Raw genomic sequence first — 25,336 nt, 5'->3', positions numbered from 1 at the left:
ATAAATACCAGATAATCTCTAAATGGCTTCATAAATTTTTTGTTTATATAAACATTAAAAAATCATCTGTAAAACAAAAACATTAAAACCAATATTCACACCTGTAATTCAATAAGAAGTTTAGAATTTAAGTAAAAATTAACAAATAAAACCATAAGTATATTTATAAAAGAAAATTAATAAGTACCCTAATATTCGAATCGGCTTTAAGTTCAGCAACAAGAACTGGCGCATTCTTTTTTTCAGCTGTTAAGGCTCTAGCTTCATCCACTACAGAATGGGCTTGGGCAGCTTTTGCTAAACGGTCTTTATCATCTAACTGCTTCTTTAAGTTTCTCAAGTTATTTCTTAGTTCATCCTGCAAACAGTATTAATATTCTATTTTAAATTATAAAATCATTCAACAATTAATAACACTAAAATACTCAAATCCAAAGTAAATGATTAAAATTTACACTAAGACCACTTCTAAGATACTGTTATTAAATGATTGTTTGTAGAGAGCTTTATAACAATAATCGTTTATTTTTTTTATTTAATTACTGGAATTTAGACCAAAGCTTCCTGTTTAAATCATCCCGTCATAAATAATGAACATACTAAACATTATTTATTTCAAAGCAACAACAGGCTTATGTCAGATTACAGTCACTAATGCGCTACACAATAATAAGAAAAGTAACTATGCAAATAAACAAAATATATCATAAATTGAAGTGAATATAAGGGCAAAAGACAACACATTATTTTGGCCTCACCATCACAAATACAACAAATATGAACTTTCATTATATACAGAACCAGCAATGACAGACACTATAATTTTCACATAACGCTGAACCACCCAATCTTGATAACTGTCTACTTTCAATTGCATGACAAATTAATGAGCATCATCACTTAAAGATCTCAGTAATATAAAATAACTAAAACAAAGTTAAGTAAAGTAAAATAACGCACGCGCGTTATTTTACTTTATGCAACTTATAGCTGTGTAAACCTTTGTGCCGTTTCCAGTCGTGTTACGAACAGAATGTATTTAACCACAGAACAAGTTTTCAATCTTGAACAATATTTTGCTACGGAATCATATGCGAGTGTAAAAGTCATTTCAAATTAGATTTGTTAGGTGTTCCTCTGCCAGAAAAAATGTCAATTTCTAGGCTACCAAACTGATTTCGAGAGACAGGTAGTGTTTGCGACAGAAAACGTAGTGGTCGACCGACTCGCTTGACAGATGATGTTTTAGAGAATGTGAAAACAAGATTGCTCAATTCTCCACAGAAAAGTTTACGAAAACTTTCCACGCAAGTTGGTTTGTCATAGTAGAGTGTACAGAAAGCTGTCATGTTCTTCGAACAGACAGTAAATGGTGAAGTATACAGGAATACTGTGCAGCAATCTGTGTCCCTCCTGGAACCTCAAGAGCGGTATTGCTGGTTTCAGCAAGACGGCGCTACACGCCACACGTCTCGAGAAACCGTGCATTTTCTGAAAGAGTTCTTTGACGATTGAATAATAAGCAAGGGCTTATGGCCTCCAAGGTCCCCAGACCTCACTTCTCCTGACTGCTTTTTGTGGGGCTATATTAAGTCCGAGGCCTTCAAAAAAAATCCTCACACTATTGATGAACTTAGTCAATATTACAGACTTAATCACAAATATTTCCAATGCAACTCTTAAAAAGGGTTTGCTAATATGCTGAAAAGAGTCCATGCGTGTATAACCGCAAGGGGTGGGCATTTTGAGCATATTCTTTAACAATTATGTAAGTAATAGAGTTTTATTAAATCTCTTTTGTAAGTAACAAATACAGTTTTTTATTTCACCTAAATGTCCCTTTCTTAAATTACATTTAAAATTGGGTAACAGGACTAAAAAATCACTCTGTATTTTACATTGATTAACAGGATTCCGCTTCATTCAAAACAATGTACAACCAACATTAAAAAAATCCTTCATAATACAATGCCAAGATTCCCAAACGACCTAATAAATACAAATCATAAATCTATCGACGTTAACATCGTGATATTCTACACATACACAAAAAAAGGACCACTTCTTAACACTAAAATATGAATGCAAATGTACATTTTTATTAAAATAAATATAGCAACAGCAATAACACAAGCTGATGCTGGAAAGAAAACAACAGTAGCAATAACTGAAGGTAGCCATAAGAACAACAATTAGACACAAGATAACATTATGAAGTTTTGAATATTACATATTTAATAAATTTGGTTCAGTTTGTTGTTTAAAAATCAATTGTTTTAACTTCTTAATTAAATTTATATTCAATATCTAATAATTTTATTCAAGATTTAAGCGACTGATTTATAAACTGAATGTCAGATGATAATAAGTTATGTATGAAAAAAATTACAAATTTTAGATAATGATGAATGAAACATTAAGACAATATAATACAATGTTGTTTTTTTGTCTTCAGTCATTTGAATGGCTTGATGCAGCTCAACAAGATTTCCTACTTAGTGCCAGTCGTCTCATTTCAATATACTCCCTAAATTCTACATTCCTAATAATTTGTTTTACATATTCTAAAATATAAGATAATGTGTATTATTGTATATAATATAAACGTATAATAATAATATGCATACGTATATAATAGTAAACAATATACAATAATTCCAAAGTATACAATACGAAGTATAAGAATTTAAAGAATTGTTGTTATTCATCAAATAAAATTACAAAGAATCGATCAAGTAGTAAAATATCATGGACAAATAGATACATAAAATATGTCTGTTAGTATATCCAGTTTTTTGTACAAACTTATAAGCAATAAAACATGGATAATAAAAAACCCAACAAGAGTAGGAGAAGAATTTGTTTCATTTCTAAAAATAAATCAAACAAAATCTCAATCGTAATAAAATAAATATTACTTAACACCATTATCAACCAGTTAAAGAATTTATAGCTGTTAGATTTGTCATCGAATGAAATAAGAACACAAAATAAAATTCATACAAACAGAAAAAATTAATCTATGAGAGTCAAATATCAGTTTGAAATGAGAGGAAATTTTGATTTATGTACGAGCATAGTTCTTTACTCACTTGGTCTAACAAGTAACTTTCCCGCAAGTAATGACAATGCAAAATGAGTAAGCTTTTACACAAAACAAGCAAAAAAAAAATGTATGGCAAAATCGTGCTATAAGTCATAAACAATTGATATGCCTGTGTATCATATGTTTATATTAATCATAAGTTTAAACTCTATAGACAAAAAAAATTAAAACCCAATTTCCTTGGTTGAATTTATCATTTTATTACTAAGGCAAATACAGTTACCAAATTTAATAATGAAAAAATAGAACAGAAAATTGTAAAGAAAGACAAAGATCAAAGTGTTTCAGATGAATGAAAAGACATGCAAATAATACATAAAATAAAAAAAAGAAGTTAGGTCAAACAAATAATGTACCTTTTTACAGCATGAAATAAGCGCACGATTGATTTCTTCGGTCAATGTTATAATTTTTTTTGAAAGATCACTGCTCACAGAATTTTTTGTGTTTTCAACAATTTCATGAATTTCTTTTACTTCCCTTTCAAGTAACTCTGCTTTCTTCAATGCCTGGATTAAAATAATACACAAAATGAAAATTTTTATAAACAAAAAAAAAACCAGCAGTTTAAGTCAAACAGAGGTTTGTAACTTAAAGGATGAAACTGAAGAATATCAATTCAATTAATGATTTTGGGTACAGCCGCTTGGTTTTGTTAGTTAAGAAACATTTTTTAACATTAATTACTCATGATAATTTTATCTTATAACTTAAATAATAATTATTCTTACTTTGAATTCAGGGCAAAAAGTCCTGTACTCTGATCAATTTCTTCCATTTAATTATTAAGTTTATTTTTTTTTACTTTATTTTAAATTTTTTATCAATAAGAATCCACTTTGGGAGTACATAACAATAATAATCACATAAAAATACTTAATATTAATCCTTCATCCATAAATTATTCTAACAGTATATTCTGATGGTTAACATTTTCTAATAAGTTTTATAAAATGTCTATCATATTGTTTCATCAGTAAATACAGATAATTTCATATCATTTTTTATCTTATGGAAATTTTCATGTAACTTTTAGGCACTTTTTTCTGTTCATCTGTCTTGTGTAGCTCATGGTGAACCACAGACTAGGTTTACACCTGACAAAAATCCACTGTAGTCAGCAGAACCCACTTAAATGAAGGAGGAAATCACATGTTTCAAAAGGATGAGGGTGGTGGTAGGCTTTGATTCAGCTATGAGAGTCCAATAACTGACAATGAAGTCCTCCAAGACTACAGATTACATATATACTACATCCTTTATCAGAAATATATACTTTGCTTACTTAAATTATACCTAATATGAGGCTAACCTGGAAAGTAAGTTCAGTCTGATAATATGTCTTGCCCATCTCAACAGTTGCCACTTTGTGCATATGCAGCATCTGGAACTTTCTATATAATCCTCATATTTCAATTTGTTTCCCCTTAATTTGTTTTCAATTGTTTATAGATAAATATAAACTTTTTATATTTATCAATTTTAATTTTTAAGCATACTAAAAGTGAATTTCTTAATACTGACAAATTTTTTAAAAGCTGAGATTATATAATTTTAAACCATTTTTATTTTAGTTATTACTTAATTATAATTTTTACGATATTCAAAGATATTTCTTCAATATTTTTTTTAAATAATAATTTTTCAATATTTTATTTCCCAGTAATAACTATACAGTTGCTGCAGATATTACAGAGAGAAAGTATAGTGATCAATCAAAGTTTTGGATACGGGATTTTTCCAAACCTCATCATTTCATAATCACTTAACTGAAAAACACAAAAAAGCCCACAAAAAATTCCGCAAAGATTTATATAATTATCTAATTATAATATACTACTAGAAAAAAGGCGGGCCATCATGAAAATGTTTAATTACAAATGATTTTTTTAAATGTTTTTGCCAATTATAACTAAATAGCATTCAAGAGTTTAGCTTTCTAACAACAACAAAAACTTTTACAATGAAATATTGATAACAGGGAATTGGCTTGGGGATGCCATCTTCTTTGTTTAGTCTTGTGTGTGTTCATGTGAGGTTGTGTTAGCTGCTGGGCCAGCTTCTGCTCTTTACTCTGTTGCTATTGGCACAGAACAGACCACATGATGCACCAGGCAGCTTCCTGCAGCCAAAGCCACCCAGCTTCTCTCCTGCTCCCTGTGCCCTCTTAGTCTTTCTTTCCCACAGTCTGTTGTAGCATACTTTTAAATAATTCATTAATAAAAGAAATAAAGAATACACATATAAATTATAAATAAAAATAATCTACGCTTAGAAATTAAATAAAAAAAGTCTATAATTTTTAACAGGACTACTTCTAGCCTGTAAAATTTAACTGTTTCTTGTGTTGTGATTTTTTAACACATGAAGCGCTTCATTCAAAATAAAGAGCACAGGGAACGGGAAAGAGTAGGCTTCGCACAGTTGCCCGGCACACTACGTGGTCTGCTCTGCGCCAATAGCAGCTAAAATAAAAATGTGAGCACATACAACAAACCAAGGCACAATCCTTTTTTATTGGAATATATATATATATATTATAATTAGTTATAACTATATAATTATTTATATTATTATATGAGTATTTTGATAAATATTTTCAGATAGCTGAATGTTAAAACTTTAAATCTGGCTTAAATATTTCTCTACAAGGATAACTGATGACATTAAATTTTGAGCTTAGTCGAACAAGGGATGGGATATTTAAAACTATTTTAAAATTTCAATTTTTTGCAGGGTATTGTAGGAACTTAAATTTGGTACGTGATAGTACTGTACAAGCTGGTTACATTATTAAACATTTTAAGTCAATCAGACTTAGAGGGAGATTATAATTAATTGGTTTTTAGTTTTTATTATATATATATATTAAAAGCAGATTACTAAAAACTCAAACTTGAAAAAAATATTGGTTTACATAAGTTGTAACCTGTTAGATTTTGGACCCATCTGATAAAGAAGTAAAGCCAAATCCAAAATAATCGTTTTTTATTGCTTAACATTTTTAAACAAGCTTAGCAATTAATTAAGTCAAATTATTTCTATGCATGTGGCTTTAACTGTAATACGTTTTAGGTCTCTGCAGACAAGTGAATAAAGTGGTATCCAATTTCAAAATTTGTTGTTTTCTTCTAATATCTAAAATTGATCTGACTGATTTAAGTAATAATAATAATAAATATATTAATATTTTAAGCAATTCTTTGGTGGCTTTTTAAAATCAAAATTCATTAAGTGTTAATTGCTGCAGAATCATAAATGAGTATATAAGAAAAAAACAAACATGGTAGAGGCACTATTAAAAATTATAAAATGTTATTTAATTATTTTTATTTACGAACATTTATTTAATAAAAAAAAAAAATAATTTAAAATTGTATAAATATCAAATCAAGAAAAGTTTAATAAATAACAAAATAAAAACAACGATGACCTATCAGAATAAAAATCCCTGATGTGTTGTATTTCTCTTGGAAATAAAAAAATATATATACAACACTTTTAAATTACATAACTGTTAAGCAAATACTTTGGTTACCACAAACCTGTCAAAACAAATAAAAAACAATACATTATAATTGCAATTTCCTCCTAATAAAAGTGACATCAACAGTAGCTAATAGAAATTGTATTAAAAAGTAAGGTAAACTTTTTCCATATTTACCTTAGTTGCTTCCGGACCAGTAAGAGCAACTATCCTTCTGATTCCTTTAGCAATAGAATCTTCACTAGCGACAACAAAATCTCCAATGTGACCAGATCTATGAAGATGTCTGTAACAATTATTCCATAAATTATATTTTTAATACACAATCTTTTTTTTATCATTTTCTTACACAAAACTTTCTACATAATAGGGCTGAAGGCCAAATTAATTACGTTACTTTAATAACAGTTTTATATATTTCCATTCAAATTTAGCTGAAAAAAAGAGAAAAATGAACAATAAAGACAAAAATATAACTCACGTGCCACCACAAAACTCTACAGATGTCTTCAATCCAGCCGGACCAGACGGATCATTTTCTAATTCTTCAATAGGTACACCGATACAGACAACACGAACAGGGTCAGGATAGGTTTCGTCAAACATTGCTCTTAAACCATTTATTTTCTTAGCAACAGCAAGACTTGATTGTTTTGCATATACGGGTTCATTCTTTTTTATCATTTCTCGTGTAATTAATTCCAGTTCTTTAATCTGATCAGTAGTCATTGGGACCTAACACATTGAATAAATATTTTTAAAAATGAAATCATATAATTTCAAGCAAAAAATATATAATTTCTATTAAAAGAATTTGCTTAACAAATAATGAGTGATCATCGTTTTATACATATATTTTTTTTTCATATCGCCAAAGGGGGAGGTCAATCATCATTGCATTTTATTCAAGAGTTGTTCATCATAACAGGCAGAATTTTTTTCTCTAAAGATCACTAATTTCTAAAATGTTTAATGATCAGATGTAACTTTTTTTATTTCAGAACATGATCATTTTAAACTTTTTTTTTTTTTATAAATCATTTACAGAATTATTTAGAATATTAATTTAATCTGTAAAACAATGAACTGTAACCAAATCAACAAAAAACCAATCAATAAATAAGGAAGCTTACTTCTCAAACTGAATAAGTTATTTTATTTCTTAAACTATAAACAATCTCCAACAGAATCATTAAATTATTTTGATGGAATAACTAGGGTAGCACAAGAAGATACATGCACAATGCATGAAGTTAGAAAAAGACAATTTTTATAGATAAAACACTTCTGCATTATAAGTGTATTAATTATATTATAAGATAAGTTTATTCAAAATATTTTTTATAAGTGTTTCTATAATCATTAACCGCAAAATGTCAGCAGTAAGCAATCCAAAATGAAATTCACCCAGTGTATACTAACCTGGGTATAACTGAACTGTTATTAGAATCATAGATAACTTTATAAAAGTGCTTCAGTAGCTGATAATTATACTTACTTCACACCCTTCTACCATTTTTAAGCCTATTCTCCCTACGATGTTCCAGCTTTTGTAAAACCAACAAAATAGGTGGTTCCACAATCAGATATATAAGAGAAACAGATATTTGACTGTACTTTTTTTTTTCAAAATAACAAAGAAATATATAATTCAAATTGCAACTTAATTTGCTAAGCTGGGCATTTCATACATTAAAATGTTGGTGAAGTAAATAAGATGCTGGCAAGTGGATTTGGAGAAACCGTATTTAAGGGCCATTACAAAAATTGTTTGAATAGTTGGGAAACGGCAATACAAAAAGAGAATGTGTAGAGGCTTTTCACCATCCATAAAAGAATACTAAATATTCAGCAAAAACATTAGTTTTGACAGCAGACCCTTTCCAACCAACTGAGGGCTTAAAAGAGAGATGATATTGCTCTCCCTTTGCTTTTAGATGCTAAAGGAATGGATCAGATGCTATTCAATCATGAGAATACTCTCTACTTTCTGCAAATTACTATTTGTAGATGAACAAACAGTGATAGCAGACAATGAACTGGATAAAATGTTTAAGATCCAAAAACTGAAGTAGTATTTTGAAGGATGGGAACTGAAAATAACAGTGTTAAAACAGAGTACTTATCAATGGAAGGGTCTTCAATCATTTTTATTGAAGGAAAGACTAAGAGATGCCAAGTTAGTAGATACCAAGAAGTAGATGTCTTGAAACACTTACTGCAGAACAGGAAATTAGGCAGTAATATTCATTAGATAGTATCAATACTGTAGTATTATACTGTATTATACTGTAGTATATTAGATAGTAATCATACTCAGTATCAATACTGAGGATGTATCTGAATGATGACAGTTAAGTTAAACAATTAGCAACTGTTAATTCAATCAATTAGTAATCAGAGAATCTTAACATTAGGTCCAAATCTTTTACAATTTGTTTCTTACTTAGGAAAGCTTTTATATGATTATTTGATTTAACACTGACCAAGAATACACCAATTTCTAACAAGGCAAGAGAATGTTGGAGAGAATGCAATTTAAAACATTGCTAATGCACACAGTAGCACTTTTGACTACGTATTTTGGTTACCAAAGAAATGTCAGGAACATTTTCATCTGGAAGAACGTAGTCTCAAATCCTAGTAGGCTAAGTAAGTTCCATTAAATTATCCCAAACATAAGAATGAAATACCACTTAAAAAATAGACAGTAAATGTCCAGTAAAACACAATAATCTATACCCGAGTATCACCATTTCTGTCAATCCTTAAAATTATAAATTTCATAAATTCCATGAACATTCAATAATAAATTGTTGTATAATTTTCAATAAGCTTAGCACCACAAATATTAAATTTTATCTATCACACAGAGAAATAATAAAGAATAAATACTGTAACTATAAGTCTTTAGAAATTACATAGTATATTATAACAAAATAGTAAAAAATTAATAATACAGAGTCAAATAAGTTTGGTTAGAATTCATTAAATGTTTTATTAAGAATAAAATATTTAACGTCTTTAAACAGTAAACTGTTTATTAGAGATGATAAGGAAAATTAAAACTCATATAGTTAATGAATATGAGCATAGAAATAAAATTTAGGGAACGTTATAGTACAATGCCTGGAAAAAAGTAGTTAATAAGCAAAAATATTTAATTTTTTCTATTAACCCTTTCGGCCTCAAGCCTATTTTGTAAGTACTAGTTAAAAGCCCCAAGCACGTGTTTCAGAAAAAGTAGATGTTTGGTAGAAATGCCACAGAAATAACAATATACACGATAAAATTATGAAAAAAATTGTAATTATTCAATAAACTATGTAGATTGTGGTGCTGCAATCCAAAATTGTGTTACACCCTTGATTAATTATTTAAAAAATAAAATTAAACTTTTTTTCATTAAAAAAAAAAAAAATACTGAATTTGTTCTTTATTTGAAAACAATCCTTGCTATTTATATCTAATTTATCACTGTTTCTAAAAAGTAATCTTATTTCTGAACAAAATAAAAAAAATTTCACTTAAAAATTCATATTATTTACAGAGTTATTGAAATTTTTGTGGTAACATTTATGCTTTGATATTTCAAAATAATTCTAAAATGGTGCGCCGAAAACAGTTTACCAAACCAAGGGGTTGCCTGTGATGATACTTTACTCCAGTAACTCTAATCTTTCTAATTATCCCCATATTCAGTATGCAAGCTATAAAACCTTTCATTTCAGAAATGGTAATATTTTTCCATTTTCAGTATGGTTCAGACAGCCTATTTCTATTTGCATTTAAATATTGATTGGCTGATCTATTGGTTTCTTTCACCATCAGTTCAAATAAATTAAGTGTAAATAATAAATAAAAATAAATTATAGGTGTGGAACCTGGATTAGGCATATGTTTTGGGCCGGAAAGTTCCAAAAATTGATGTGGAAGAAGGACATTATCTTCCGGTTCAATGATGTTTCTGTATGCTTCATCTTCTTCTGAATCCCCATCACTATCACTTGTGATTAATTCATCATCTTCTTCAGCCCTACTGTCACTAGATAATTCGAAATCGCTATCAGTACCATCAACAAAAAAGTTATTAATTTCTGCATTGGTAATACGTCTACAACGCCCGGACATTGTAGAAAAAAAAACACCGAACTAACGAATAAATCTGAAATTTTACGGATCACGGTAACTAAAACTACAACTAACACTATAATTGAAACTCTAATTTCATAAAATAATATTATAATACCTATAAAAAATTCCTTATAAATGCGTGGAGTAATCAAAACATAACCATAATTGCACGGAACAAACTTCTGTTTACATCAGAGATTATCGGAATTTTGAAATCGATATCTACGAATTGTAAGCTTTAAGAAAAGATACTATATGAGCAATCTAGCAGTAACGTAAAGAAATATATGAACATATAAACTACATACCGATATATCGTACGGGTGAGACTTTTAGCACAAGCATTCATGTACGATATATCATTATCATGAGGCTCTAAGGATTAAATAAAACAAAATAGATTCTTAGTGAAGTAACTGCCATTACTGTAAGAATACAATGGAGTGAATTAAACAACATCTAACTGTTAATATATTTTCTTTTCAGTTTATTCATGCAATGTTGTGAAATAGTACTAATTTAATTTTTCTTGTATTCACAAAACTGATAACAACATAATACTTTTTTGGTTGTAGAAAAAATACATTTCACACCTCATCTAGTGGGTAAAACAGAATATGTGGTAAAAGTTTATTTATATAGTTCTTGAATAATCTCAAAGAACTATATTTAAATAAGACGTTATATTGATAACCAATTTAAAAAAGCAACTGGAATATTAGTCATTCTGAAAAAAATATGCATCTATCTTTAATTATAAAATTAAATTTTACCTTTGAAGCAAAATCAAATCTAAGTCTATCTGGAGCAACTAGTGACCCACGCTGATCAGATTCAGGACCCATAACGCAGCGTAAAGTATGATTAAGGGCATGAGTACCAGTATGGTTGCTCATTACTAGTCGTCTACGCTCTTCATCAATCTGCAAATTCACTTCATCATCTACCCTTAATGTGCCTTCTACACAACCAATATGTAATACATAGCCACCTCTAACTTGAACATTTTTAACTTTAACTTCTACAGACTGCAAAACACAATGATAAATATATATATATATATATATATAATTAATTACAGAATTATAACATTTAATAAAAAGTAATTTAACAGCACTACATACGTACCATTTCAATTAACCAGAATGTGTTATGGAAACGTGAACTTCAAAATACTCTCTTGAAAGAAATTCAAGAGATTACTAAATTAATTTGTGATGAGAAAACCATAATGCATATATTGTTTAGAATAGCCCTTAGTTATAGAGCTGAAACAACATTCTAATCCTGAGTTTATCATCTTGAATCTGTCTCAAGCTGACTGAAATTTTTTATTTAAGTAATGAGTGCAAAGTCAATCTAATAGTATTGAATATTAAAGTCAGTATAGCAGAACATAAAAAGTGTATTTTTTAAGGAAACCAAGCTCTACTTGTAAGAGACTTCATTATGCATTTGCATAATCAGCTGGCTGCACTCTTGTTTCATAGTAAGTAGCTCTACTGATTAGAAAAAAAGAATTCCTGTGATCTACATGCTCAGCCCCTTATCACATTACACCAAACATGCACTCACTAGCTGTAATATCAAAGTCCTGACATTCTCAACACGGGGATCTAGCAGGGTCAAACTTATATCTGCACAACCAATAATGGGTATCAAGGATAAAAAAAGGGGTGAGAAAAGACACTACACCTGTAAGAGTAGTCTAGCAATTTTCCCAGGACCCAGAAATAAACAAAAATAAAAACCAAATCTAATTACTTACTTCTTTTAGAAGATTTTGCTGAAGCTTGCAATAAGGGAGGAATGACAGTGAAAATGAGGATAATACTCAGGAATAGAACTTCAAGACATAAGACAATTCTGCATGATAAACTTTTACATTAGCCTCTGAAAATAGTATTCATATAATAATATTAGTGCACTTCTTCAAATAAAGTGATAATGTTCAGATGGCAGGAAATGATAATTGTTACAAAAACCTTATGTCTGAATTTAATACATACTAAATACAAAACCAATATTTTTACAGTTTTATTACATGATCAAAAATAAATCATAGTATGATTTATCTCGCTATAAAAGTCAAAGAATCAGTAGACAATAAATAGTTTACATATGATCGAAAGTAAAACAGCAGAGATACTTCTATTTTCAAGATAAGAAGACGGGTAACACTGATTTCTCTGTTATTACCCATAACCTCAAATAGTCATGTATGCTGGTTCAATTTAACACTATTAATGATAGTAACTTAATTTAAAATGAGTGCTCTAATCTATCTACACCAAAGAAGGTATGTGACCAAGGAAGAAGTATGTAAAGTGATGCTCTATTTATTCAGATGGGGATACTCTGTTTAAACTTGGGTGATAGATTTTTTTTTTTTTTTTTTTTTTTTTGAGGGCGAAAAACGCTTGTGCGTTATCATCGCCCGGATCCTTTTTTTATATAGAAAATTAAATGTTTTAAAACTATTCTAAATGATGAATAAAACTTACAACTAATATCGAAGATAAAAACTAATATAAGATCAAAGTAAATAGAATTTTACAAAGTCCAAGATGGGTGTAAAGGGCCCATTCTTGGATAACAAAAGACTAAAAAAAAAAAAAACTAAAAACCATAAAAGATCTAATATAAAACTTAAAATTAAAACAACAAAATGAAATAAAACTTAGAACTAACACAAATTATATAATTAAAACTAGGTTAAAAATAAAAATTAAAAAGTTGAAATAAAACATAAAACTAACATTACTAAAATCTTCCAACTAATATCACAGACAGTCTTTAAAATATTAAAAATAAAAAAATAAATAAATAAAAAATAACTATATAAAATTTAACAAATTCCGATAAGGAGTGTAAAAGGCTCCTAATCGGATAAAAAAAAAAAATAAAAAATAAAAAAAAAAATAAAAAACTCAGAAAAAAGGAACTTATTTAAAAACTCTTCTAGCATTAAAAAATATACGCAACGATATTAAATTTTTTGCATTAACCCAGCACTTCGAAGAAATAAAAACAACCGGGTTAAAATTTCATTATCATTGCACAAGACACCACGGATGTTTCTGGGTAGGTTAAATTTACGACGCAACGCCACATAACATATGCAATCCACGAGTATATGGTGCACAGTCATGGTGCAGTTGCATCGTGCGCATAGGGGTGCTTGTCCTCTTATCATCAGGTAATCGTGTGTGATCCTCGTGTGTCCTATCCGCAATCGACAAAGGACTACTTCCTCACGCCGAGTTTTTCTGTATGAGGTGTCCCATGGTAACACAGAATCTTTAATCTGTCTGAGTTTATTATCAGCGGTAGCCGTCCAGTCACCTTGCCACCACGCTCTCAGTGATTGTTTTACACAATTAATAAAATCAGAGGTAGCAATTCGGTTGGTGAAAGGAGGCTGATTACATGCTTCTTTGGCAGCAGAATCTGCATGTTCATTACCTGGAATCCCTACGTGGCTAGGGACCCAGCAAAAACTTAATTCTGTGTTGCGATTATTCAACTCAGCGATTGCGTTATAAATTTCAATGACGATAGGATGTTTAGAATAAAAATTTTTTAAGGCGTGGAGAGCACTACACGAGTCACTGCAAATAAGAATTTTTCTATATTTAGGGTTAATGATGTTTAGAGCCTTATTTATAGCGTATAGTTCAGCGGTAAACACACTCGTAATACCGGGGAGACCAAACATATAAGTTCTCTCATTGACAACAAAAGCACACCCAACTGTATCGTTTTGTTTCGATCCATCAGTGTATACAACCGCGTCTGGTTTCGTCTTGGAGAGAACACACTGAAACATCTGCTGAAAGACAATTGATGGTGTTGATTGTTTATTATATGTAGTCAGGTCAAAATTAAAATTTATGAGGTTTATTCTCCATGGAGGATATGAGCAAGGGTACATAGGAAAGAATGACGGTGTGTCAACATTTATATGCTGCAGCAGACGCCAGGTACGGACACCTACAGGTGCAGTACGACGTGGATGATCCTCATACTTTCCTAGATTAGGATTTTTAAAGACTGACTCAAGAACCGGGTGATTTGGCTGTCCTCTGAGACGAGCAAAATAAGATAATAAGAGTTGGTCTCGTCTATCCCAAAGTGATGGTTCACCACAGTCTACAAGTAAGCTTGCGACAGGACTTGATCTAAACGCGCCTGTGGCAAGCCGAAGGAAAGCATGATGTACACTATCCAGCATTTTAAGCACGGTTTGACGAGCTGAAGAGTAGGCGACACAACCATAATCTAAACGGGAGCGAACAAAGGAATAGTAAAAACGTATCATACTTGATCTATCGGCTCCCCAGTTGGTGTTAGTAAGGACTCGCATCATATCTAGAATTTTGGAACATTTTGTTTTCAATTCTTTTAAATGTTTGACCCAAGTAAGACGGCTATCAAAAAATAAACCTAAAAACTTGACGTAAGTAGAGATAGTAATAGTCTCTCCGTTCAGAAAAATTTGCGGAATAGAAGGGTTTCGTAGCCGAGAAAAAACTACACATTTTGTTTTTTCGGATGAAAATGTGAAACCAGTAATCCTGGACCAAGCTTCAAGGTGAGATATAGTGTTCTGCAGTAGTCTCTCTGCTGTAGGTGTCGAACGGCTTGCAATGTAGATAGCAAAGTCGTCAGCAAATAGAGAGCATGAGACAGGAGCCTGAACACATTTGGTAATATCGTTTATGGCTACAGAAAATAAGGTGGCACTTAATACACTACCTTGGGGCACTCCATTCTCCAAGATGACACTATCTGAGAGCGAATCATCCACACGAACACGAGCCGTTCGGTGATTTAAGAATCCCCGGATAAAAGCAAGCATATTGCCCTTGATTCCCCATTTTTTGAGAGTGTTAAGAATACCACGTCGCCAGGCTGTGTCATACGCCTTTTTTATATCGAAGAAGATAGCGACGAGGTGCTGCCGATTTAGGAAAGCGTTTTGTATGGCTGTTTCCAGTGACACTAAATGGTCAATAGAAGATCGTCCTTGTCGAAAACCACACTGTTCTGGAGATAGAAAGCCATGTTTCTCCAAGTACCATGTAAGTCTGCGGTTTACCATTCTCTCCATTATTTTACACAAAACGCTTGTTAATGATATAGGGCGATAGCTTGAGGGGTTCGTCTGGTCTTTACCAGGTTTTAGTACTGGTATAATAACTGCTTCTGACCAGCCGGGTGGGAAGACTTGTTCGGAAAATAAACCGTTGAAAATATTCAAAAGTTGTTGTAGTGCTGAATTAGGAAGGCGTGAAAGCATGGAAAGGCGAATGTTGTCCGGTCCAGGGAATTTTTAAGTGCATGTAACAATTCTTTAAATACGAATGGAGTGTTTAATTCACCAACCGAATCACCAATGTTTAACGATAATACTTCTATTTGTATCTTGTACCGTTGAAAATCATTATTATATGATGAGGTGAGAGACACCGAGCGGAAAGATTTTGCTAGACTATTTGCCACTTTCGAGGATGATGAAAGGAGTTCTCCTTCATCAATAAGACCAAGAATAGATTGTTTCGGTGATCCGAAGATTGCACGAATTTTCTTCCATACAGTAGACGTGGAAGTAGTGCGTGAGATAGTGCTCACGTATTTCGTCCATGAATTCCTCTTAGCGTCCAAGAATACTCGACGGCACACCGCTCTAGCCCTCCGGTATAAATTTAGATGTTCTGTTGTAGGCCTACGATTAAATTTACGTAGTGCCTGCCATCGATTCCTAATAGCATTTTTGCATTCATCGTTCCACCATGGAACGAAAGGACGTCTAGGATTACCCGATGTTTGTGGGATATATCTGTTGGCATTTTTAAGTATCATGGACGTAAAAGAAGAATATTGGTCGAGGGTGTTCGCTCCATCGTCATACTGAGATTGGAATGCTTTACGGTATCCGTTCCAATCTGCCTTTTCAACAATCCATCTCCGTGGCCTTCTTTTAATCTCGCAGTCTACACCGAAACTAATAATAATTGGTCTATGATCACTGCCGTGAAAGTCATCACAAATCGACCAATTAAAATGAGGGAGTACATTCGGTGAGCATATGGAAAGATCAAGGTTAGATACAGTACCAGTTGATAAGGACATAAATGTCTGTGATCCATTATTCAGTAGGCAAAGGTCAAAATCTTGTCTCAATCTGTTTATCATATTTCCTCGAGTGGAGCAGAAGGTTGAGCCCCAGGAAATATGATGGGCATTGAAGTCTCCTACTATTAACGATGGAGATGGTATTTGTGTGAGGAGATTTGAGACATCTAAAGCACTGAACTCAGTGTTCGGTGAGAGATACAGATTGCAGATATGCAATTTGAAGGGAATAGAGACCTTTACTGCAATAGCAGGAATGACAGTGGTTAGTTGAATTCTTGTAGCTGACACCCCATTCTTCATGAAAATCGCTACTCCACCACTCTCCCTACTGTCTACTAGGCAGTCGTATCTCTCACAGAAGTATCCTCTAAGTGTAATTCGGTCATGTTGTAGAAGGTGAGTTTCTTGGAAACACATGATTAGTGGATCATGTGTGTGCGCTAGTACTCTAATATCTTCAATGCGGGACCGAATACCTCTAACATTCCACTGAATAATGTTCATAAGTGTAAAAAACAAATAAAAAAATAAATTTCGGAAACTATATAAAAATTATTTGTACGTATTCGGTTTTTCTTTTTTGTATTTTTTATTTTAAAGAACTCCGATGCCCTAGGGTCGGGTGGTTCTTCAACCATATCCTCCAGTATATGAGGTGATGGTGGAGGAGATTTATTTGAATGGGATGCTGTAGTTGACATCCCAGAAGAGATAGTTATGTGGGTTCCCTTTATGGGGAGCTTATTAGGTGGCTTACTGCCAGCTGTGATATTCGCTATTCGTGGCGGTACGACTTTGGGAATAGGAACTTTCGTATGTATCATATTGTTTGATTCACTAGCTGCGACGGAGGACTTTTTATTCATTTTTGTCAGCTCTGAGATAGTGGCTGTAAGTGAAGCTACTTGATCAGATAGCATCTGAACAAGTTTTTTAAGCTCATTGCAGGATCCGCACTGCTGATTATTAGCATTTGTAGGAAGTTGTTTAGTTGTAGCGGTGGCAAAAGATACGTCTGGTTTAACCAGGTTCCGTGAGTTGTTTATCTTTTTATATTCTCTACATGCAGCCGGAAAAGATAGTTTTTGCTCCGTACAGATTTTGAGAATTGCCTTTTCTTCTTTAAAAGTTGGGCAATCCCGGGAGCGGGCTGTATGTGGACCACTGCAGTTTGCGCATTTTTCACTTTCTTCGCAGTTAGTGTCATTGTGACCTTCTTTAGAACATCGAGCACAGATCTCCGTTTTTGTACAAGATGTTGTAGTATGACCAAAACCTTGGCATCTGAAACATCGCCGTGGGTTGGGTATGAATGGTCGTACCCGAACCGAGAGGTAACCTACTTTAATCTTTTCTGGTGGAACAGGGAAATTGAATGTTAATATAAGAGACGGTGTCGGTTCTTCTGTTCCGTTCTGCCGTTTCATTATACGTTTCACTTCAACAACATCTTGGTGGCAAAGCTCGTCAACTATTTCATTGATATGTATATCTAAGAGGTCTCGACAAAAAATTACACCCCTGCTCGTATTTAAAGTTTTGTGGCTTTCAGCACTTATATTTATATAAGTGCTGAAATGTATAAGTGCTGAAATGTATAAGTGCTGAAATGTATATAAGTGCTATATGGGTGTATATATATATACACCCATATTACGGAGACGTAAGATTGATCGACTCTGTTCGTCGTTGAATGTTTCAACCAGAATCGATCCGTCGCGTAATTTCCTGATGTTCTTCGGGGAGCCACTTGCACACGTTAAGAGTTTTATTTATAAGGAAAGGTGAAACCTTTTGGAGGGAGCCACCTTCCTGACTATTTCGGAGAACAATGAATCGAATATTTTTAGTGTTCAAGTCTAAAGATTTGTAGTTCTCTTCCATAGGACTTTTATCCTCGTCAGACAAAGCTGACCGAGGTCTCTTCGCAAGACATAATTTGGTGGTTTTTTCAGATGGACCACCAACCATCATTGTGTTTATTGTTGGAACTGAAATTTTGGTCCCACGAGTACCGGCGAAAAATGGACCACTCCAGCAGAGCGCACGCGTACTGGAGCTAGAGCTAAGTACAACTGGGTTCGCCCTGGTGCCCAGAGGACATCGTTCAAGACTCACTACGTAGAGCCATTCACCCATCGGCACGATTTGTTCCCACCTTGGGTTACGGTTGCGTTTCGTAAGATGCCGCAACACCACCGAGTGTTAATGTAAGAAATATCAGTGTAGGATGTTGTTGTGTAATTGTGTAAGTGTGTATGTTGTAATTTATGTAGTGTTCTTGGTGTAGTATATGTGTATAATGTAAAGTGTTCTGCAGCTCACTGTATAGTGGGAAGAATAGCTGCAGAGGCTAGGCCCGTGGGGACGCCAACCCCCAAAGTCTTAAAGAATAAGACTCCCCGTCGGGGATGGGTGATAGATGCATGTGCAATCAGCAAGGAATAATTTTGTCAAAAATAAATCTTATAATGTTTTAAATAAAACTTTTTGAAACCTCCAAACTTGCTTGCAAACCCAGCAAGTACCAACATTGCATAGATTGAATGAGTCTTGGATAACAGTTATGATGTACATTCAACATATTGGAAGTTTCATCATTTTGGTTGGTGATAAGCACAAATCATCCATTCAGCAACACAACTGATGATGCTGAAGGTTACAGAAAAAAAACTTGAAAACCCAAAATACAAGAAGTCAATAAATAAAGGTAACGCCAGAGAGTTGAAACTGGTATATTTTTCATGCTCGATTTTCTAGGATGCTGGTTGAGACGCTTACCATATCTTCACCATATGTTCCTGAATTTTGAAACAACTTTTTAAAGCATTTATTCTCACCAAAACAAACTTTTAGAGACTTGAACTTCTACAATTAAAAAAAATATATATTATTATTATTATCATGTGACTTCTGAACGCAAATGAGTCACTGTTAATTAGACAAGTTTAGACATCAAAAAGTAAAATTTTGTATCAGACAGCTTTATGGTATCTTTAAGTGAAATTCTGTGGTTTTTATGATGCTATTAACTAACTAAATATTTTCAAGTAAATGTTTTTTAATGAAAATAATTACAAAAAAATTAAAGCTAACGGTAAAGAATGAAATCAGCTCACAAAAAAAATGTTATTAACTTTGTCTGTCTGTTCATAGGGAGGCAAATTGTTGTTTTTAAATATTTTTTTTTAATTCCTCAAGAGCCTGCCAAGGAAATAAAAGTTCAAAGCTATAAAACTGCAATTTAAAAACGATTTCATTAATGAAGTTATTCTCCTTAAATAATAATTATATTACTATTTTACTTTTGCAAGTACTGCAAGGAATAAAAGGGGTAATGGCCTCCACACAGGTGGTTATTAAGACAGAGTTGACTACAATAGAACATAAAATTATAAATAGTGCAACTAGAGAAGCAAATATTCTTCTTTTTTAATTGTTTCCATATCCCATAATACACCAGGTAAATTCATCAACAATATGCCACCACTCTTCTTTCTGAAGAAATTACTTCTACCAACACACTTTTTCAATATTGCATTTACCCACTTCCAGCTTCATGAACCGATCTATGGCTTTTATGGTACTTTCTTATTCTAACTTCAGTTTACTTCTGTTTTCATATACTTGTTGTTCTTTTCATAGAGTGTAGGGATGTGGTGATCCCAGCACACATGGTATTATCATGTTATTCTAAATGTAGCACCAAACAGAGGAACAAAATGAATCAACTGCTGAAAAGGAAACACTTCAAAATATACTGGCTTTTTGTTTCTGATATGTAATACAAAACTACAAAACATAAATAAAAAATAGAAATAGAAAAAAATTAATCCATGATATTCCTGTTTACACCAAATTTACAGAGTATCAATTCAGTACAAAACCTACAGATACTTTAAAATTACTTTTCAAAAAAACACGATATAAAAAAAAATTATTTAAGTTTAAAAAATGATATATTTTATGTTTTGTTTACTTTATAACAAGCATAAAATGAAATCAGTCTTTCTGGGTAGTGAATGAATTAAATATGTCTTCAATTGTTAGCCCTATAACCCCTTAGTTTCCCTTCAATTTACAAGGTAATAAACCTCCTGCTATGTTCCAGGTGTTGTGAAAACATCATGTTGATGGTTTCATGAAATCATCATGTAGGTCTTAGGACCTACAATTTCTTTTTCATTTTAACATTATTTAAATATTATACAAAATATTAAATTAGACTAAAAATGATAAATTAATTTTTTTTAATTTTTCTAGATAAAAAAAAAGAATAAAACAATACTTTTTAATTTAACAGAATTCTTGTATATAAAAAATAAATTACACAAATTTTAAAAATTATTCTATGCCAATTAAGTAAAAAAACACAACCAGCATTTGCTATAACAAAAAATTATTCAAAATTACATTACAGATTGTAAAATCCAACTATTCAGTTCCTGAGATGTAACAAGAAAAAAGATCTAAACAACATACCTCATCACCAATCTTATTCATGTATCCTTCATCAAAAATTTGACCACCTTGTTCTGCATAAAAATCTGTTCTATCTAAAATTATGCCGCATTCATATACAGAAGTAACAGACTCAACAAATTGTTTCTTATATCGAATAGCTACCACTTTTGCAGTGCAACCTTCAAATTCTGAAAAAATAAATAAATAGCTACAACAAGAATAAATAAATAGAAATTTAGAATCAACATAATTTTAAAAAATTGATTATTTTTTATATACCAATAAATTTAATTATAAAACAATTGAAATTTGTTAACTATGAGAAAAAATGCATAAGAAATACCAACAGATTATTTGAAGGAATTTTTTCAAAACATATAAGATCATTTAACAGTTAACAGACAATAATTTCAAAAGTTTTAAAAATTAAAAATAAATAAAATTTAATAACTGAAAAACAATTAAGAAATTTTAAAAAAATCACATCATCATAAACAATAAATAAATTCAGTTTTTGTAAAAATATAAAATCTATAAATTCAATAATAATTATGATTCAATTAAAAAGCAGACAGCATGGATAGCTTGCTATCCAACCAAGATGACCTTTTAAAATGATAATTCAGTATTATTGATATTCAGTGAAAATATGTGTTTAATTATTATATTTATTACTTACTCCACATTCAAAAGGTAAATTTACATCATGGCAAAAGGAGATTTAGCATGTAAGATGGTTAAACTGCCAAAATGTAATGTTATATTTTAATCAAATAGATCAATTTTGCTGGTAGATGTGTGTATGTATTTTGGTGTTCATTTAATATTATATAACATTACCTCTTCTTCTTTCTTTTTCCTGTTTAGCCTCCGGTAACTACCGTTTTAGATAATACTTCAGAGGATGAATGAGGATGATATGTATGAGTGTGAATGAAGTGTAGTCTTGTACATTCTCAGTTTGACCATACCTGAGATGTGTGGTTAATTGAAACCCAACCACCAAAGAACACCGGTATCCACGATCTAGTATTCAAGTCCGTGTAAAAATAGCTGGCTTTACTAGGACTTGAACGCTGGAACTCTCGACTTCCAAATCAGCTGATTTGGGAAGACGCGTTCACCACTAGACCAACCCGGTGGGTTTATATAACATTACCTATCAGTAATGTAAATATATATATATATATATATTGTTAAAATACAAACATAGTACTAATGATTGCAAAAATAATTTAGAGATTTTTGAAGTTTGTAATAATGATAAAAAATGAATACACTACAGATATATACATTACATTTATAAATATAAACAAAAATATAAAATGATGAACCATCAACATCACATTCAAAGATGATAATTTAATTAAAAACAATAAAAATACAATTTGAATTGTAATAATTTTGGTTGTTAATAAAAAAAAAAAAAAAAACAAACGAAAATATGAAATTTTAAATATTACATCATTCCAGTACTGGACAGCAGAATTTGGGTATTTGCCCGTAACAGATTTCAAAATTTTCAAAAAAGAAAACAATCTCAACAAATTATAATAAATATGATTATTTGTAATTATAGAATTCAATAACAACTGAAATTGTAGGATCCTGTGAGCCTGCGAAAATTGATTCTTGGCATTAGTATGTTAAATGTATAACTTATCTATTTACTGTGTTTTGGCAGTTTTTATTTAATTTAATAATAATAAATAAATAAATATATATATTAATGAACCACCAGATAAATTAAATAAAATTCAGCAATTCGGAGATGTCTTTAAATCATCTTCAGTCTAAATTAAAATAGTTTACATAGATTTTAATGCAGCAATAGGTATTGACAATAAAAAAATAAACGCATATAATGTTTGAACTATTTAAAAAATTTGTAAATAATTATATATTGAGCTGGAGTAATGCAAAACAAAACATAAATATTAAAATTATTTGTTATAAAAGCAATCACTCTATAACCATAAGTAAAGAAAAATAACTAGGTACATTACCATATTCTGCAAAACCATTTTCTCTTTTTGCTCTGTATCTATATTTAGGGGAATCATCAGTTGTAGCGATATTTTTATCTTGTAGTTCAGTAATTGCATAAACATCTAAATTAATCTCATCAACGACACCAGCTCCCTTTCCTTGACTTATCAACTGTAAAATTAAATATATTTTATCTCAAGTAGTTATTATACAACAGAATAAAGAAATAAGTCGCATTATCAAACACGTAAACAAATATTTGTTAATTATATTGCATATACTGCAAAGCAACTTCAGAAAGTAATTCAAAAGAAATAACAAGTAAATCATAAAGTTACAAGCTGTTAGGAGAAAACATAACTAAAGAATTCTAAATAATTACTTAAAAAATGTGAACGTTTAAAAAATTAACTTTAAAGGGCTTACAAAGGCAATAATTAAAAATTAACAACACAGATTAAGCATTTTAAAAGAAAGTTACTTGTAGAATTAAATGCAGTTACAAAAACTGATCAAATTTTATACTGTTAAAAAAAAATTGTTACAAGACATTATTAATATAAAACAGCTACAAAATGTGACTGCATCAATTCTAAATACATGTCTCTTAAAATCAGAAAAACATTCATTTTTAAATAAGAAAAAGGATCTAAAAATAATTATTTAAACTGCAACAATAAAAACAAATCAAACTAAGAGAATGGAGATAATACATATCTATGACCAACTAAGTCAAATAGGAATATTATAATAAACGAACAAATTAAGTTATTCTAAAATGCTAATTGAAAATAAGTACCATTGATTGTTACTGTCACCTATGAGGTGTGTTTTTAAAGTAAGGGTCCATTTTGAAATAAAACATAACTGAAAAATATGAACAAACTTTATTACTTGCACATAAAAACTAAATTTATTTACTAAATTTTTTACATAGCTGCTTTCAACTTCAATTTATTTTTCATAGTGTTTCACACTATCTTCTTCATTCCCTCTTCAAGAAATTCCACCACCAATAATTAAAACATTTGGTTTAGGTTATTTTCAACTCATCACTGTCAAACCTATATGATGCACCACTGTTTAAGGTGAAGAAAAAAGAACTAATCGCTGAGAGCTAAGTCAGAACTATAAGGTGGATAACTGAAATTTTCCAACGAAATTTTTCCAATCGCTTCACTCTCTGATTTACACATATGTGGCCAGTTATTGTCATGCAAACACAAAATCCTCCAGTATAGCATCCCATGTCTCTTTGTTTTTTATAACTCTTCCAACATTTTTTAAAGTTATGCAATATTTATCAGCATTTACAGTACTTTTAAAATCATTAAATTTGACAAGCAAGACATCTTTTATGTCCCAAAAAACAACAGCCATAAGCTTCTTGTCAAACGTCCTTGTCTGAATTTCTTCAGTCTAAGAAATTATGAATGCTGCCATTACACTGCCTGTTGCTTTGTCTTGATGTTCATATACAAAATCTAAGTTTCATTTCCGGTAACAATGAGATCAAATAATTCATCACCTTCATTTCTATAACACCACAAAAATTCATGTAATACATTAAGTTATTTTTCCTTGTGTTTTTGGTTTAACATCTTTGGCACCCACCTGGTACACAATTTTTTATGGCCAAATTTTTCAGTCAGAACTTCATAAATCAAAGATCTTGAAACATCAAAGACAATTGTGACACAGTGAAGCATTGATTTTGTAGAATTTTTTTCATCAACTTTTTCAATCAAATCCTCCGTTATCATCGACAACCAACCGCTTCATTCATCATGAACACTTGTTTGCCCTTCTCGAAATGAGCAGCATCACTGTTTTACTTTAGTGTCACTCATACTCAACCCAAAAACACCACAAATTTGCTGGTGAATTTCAGCTAAAGGATTTTTTTTTGCCATAAAAATCAGATTACTTCTTGTTCTTCACACTTGGTGAGATTACGAATTGTAGCACTGAATTATAAACGGATGACATCTAAAAACTAAATGGCAACTATTGCT

At 31.1% G+C, this 25,336-nt stretch overlaps 1 protein-coding gene across 6 annotated transcripts in view; it reads right to left on the bottom strand.

The window, feature by feature from the left end:
- Positions 1-25,336, bottom strand: part of AlaRS (alanine--tRNA ligase, cytoplasmic) — a 75,963-nt gene that overhangs the window by 10,745 nt on the left and 39,882 nt on the right. For all 6 annotated transcript variants that reach the window (XM_075355642.1, XM_075355644.1, XM_075355638.1 and 3 more), the window contains exons 11-17: positions 23,339-23,492; positions 21,351-21,520; positions 11,501-11,755; positions 7,075-7,328; positions 6,771-6,879; positions 3,463-3,615; positions 188-358 (exon numbers count right to left, since the gene is read on the bottom strand). In XM_075355642.1, the coding sequence (XP_075211757.1) occupies positions 188-358; positions 3,463-3,615; positions 6,771-6,879; positions 7,075-7,328; positions 11,501-11,755; positions 21,351-21,520; positions 23,339-23,492 (1,266 nt within the window). The remainder of the gene's footprint in view (positions 1-187; positions 359-3,462; positions 3,616-6,770; positions 6,880-7,074; positions 7,329-11,500; positions 11,756-21,350; positions 21,521-23,338; positions 23,493-25,336) is intronic.

Source organism: Lycorma delicatula, chromosome 2 (assembly GCF_047948215.1).
Source record: "Lycorma delicatula isolate Av1 chromosome 2, ASM4794821v1, whole genome shotgun sequence".
Classification (NCBI taxonomy): domain Eukaryota; kingdom Metazoa; phylum Arthropoda; class Insecta; order Hemiptera; family Fulgoridae; genus Lycorma; species Lycorma delicatula.
The sequence above is the reverse complement of the archived record's forward strand: the minus strand, read 5'-3'. Positions and strand labels throughout refer to the sequence as shown.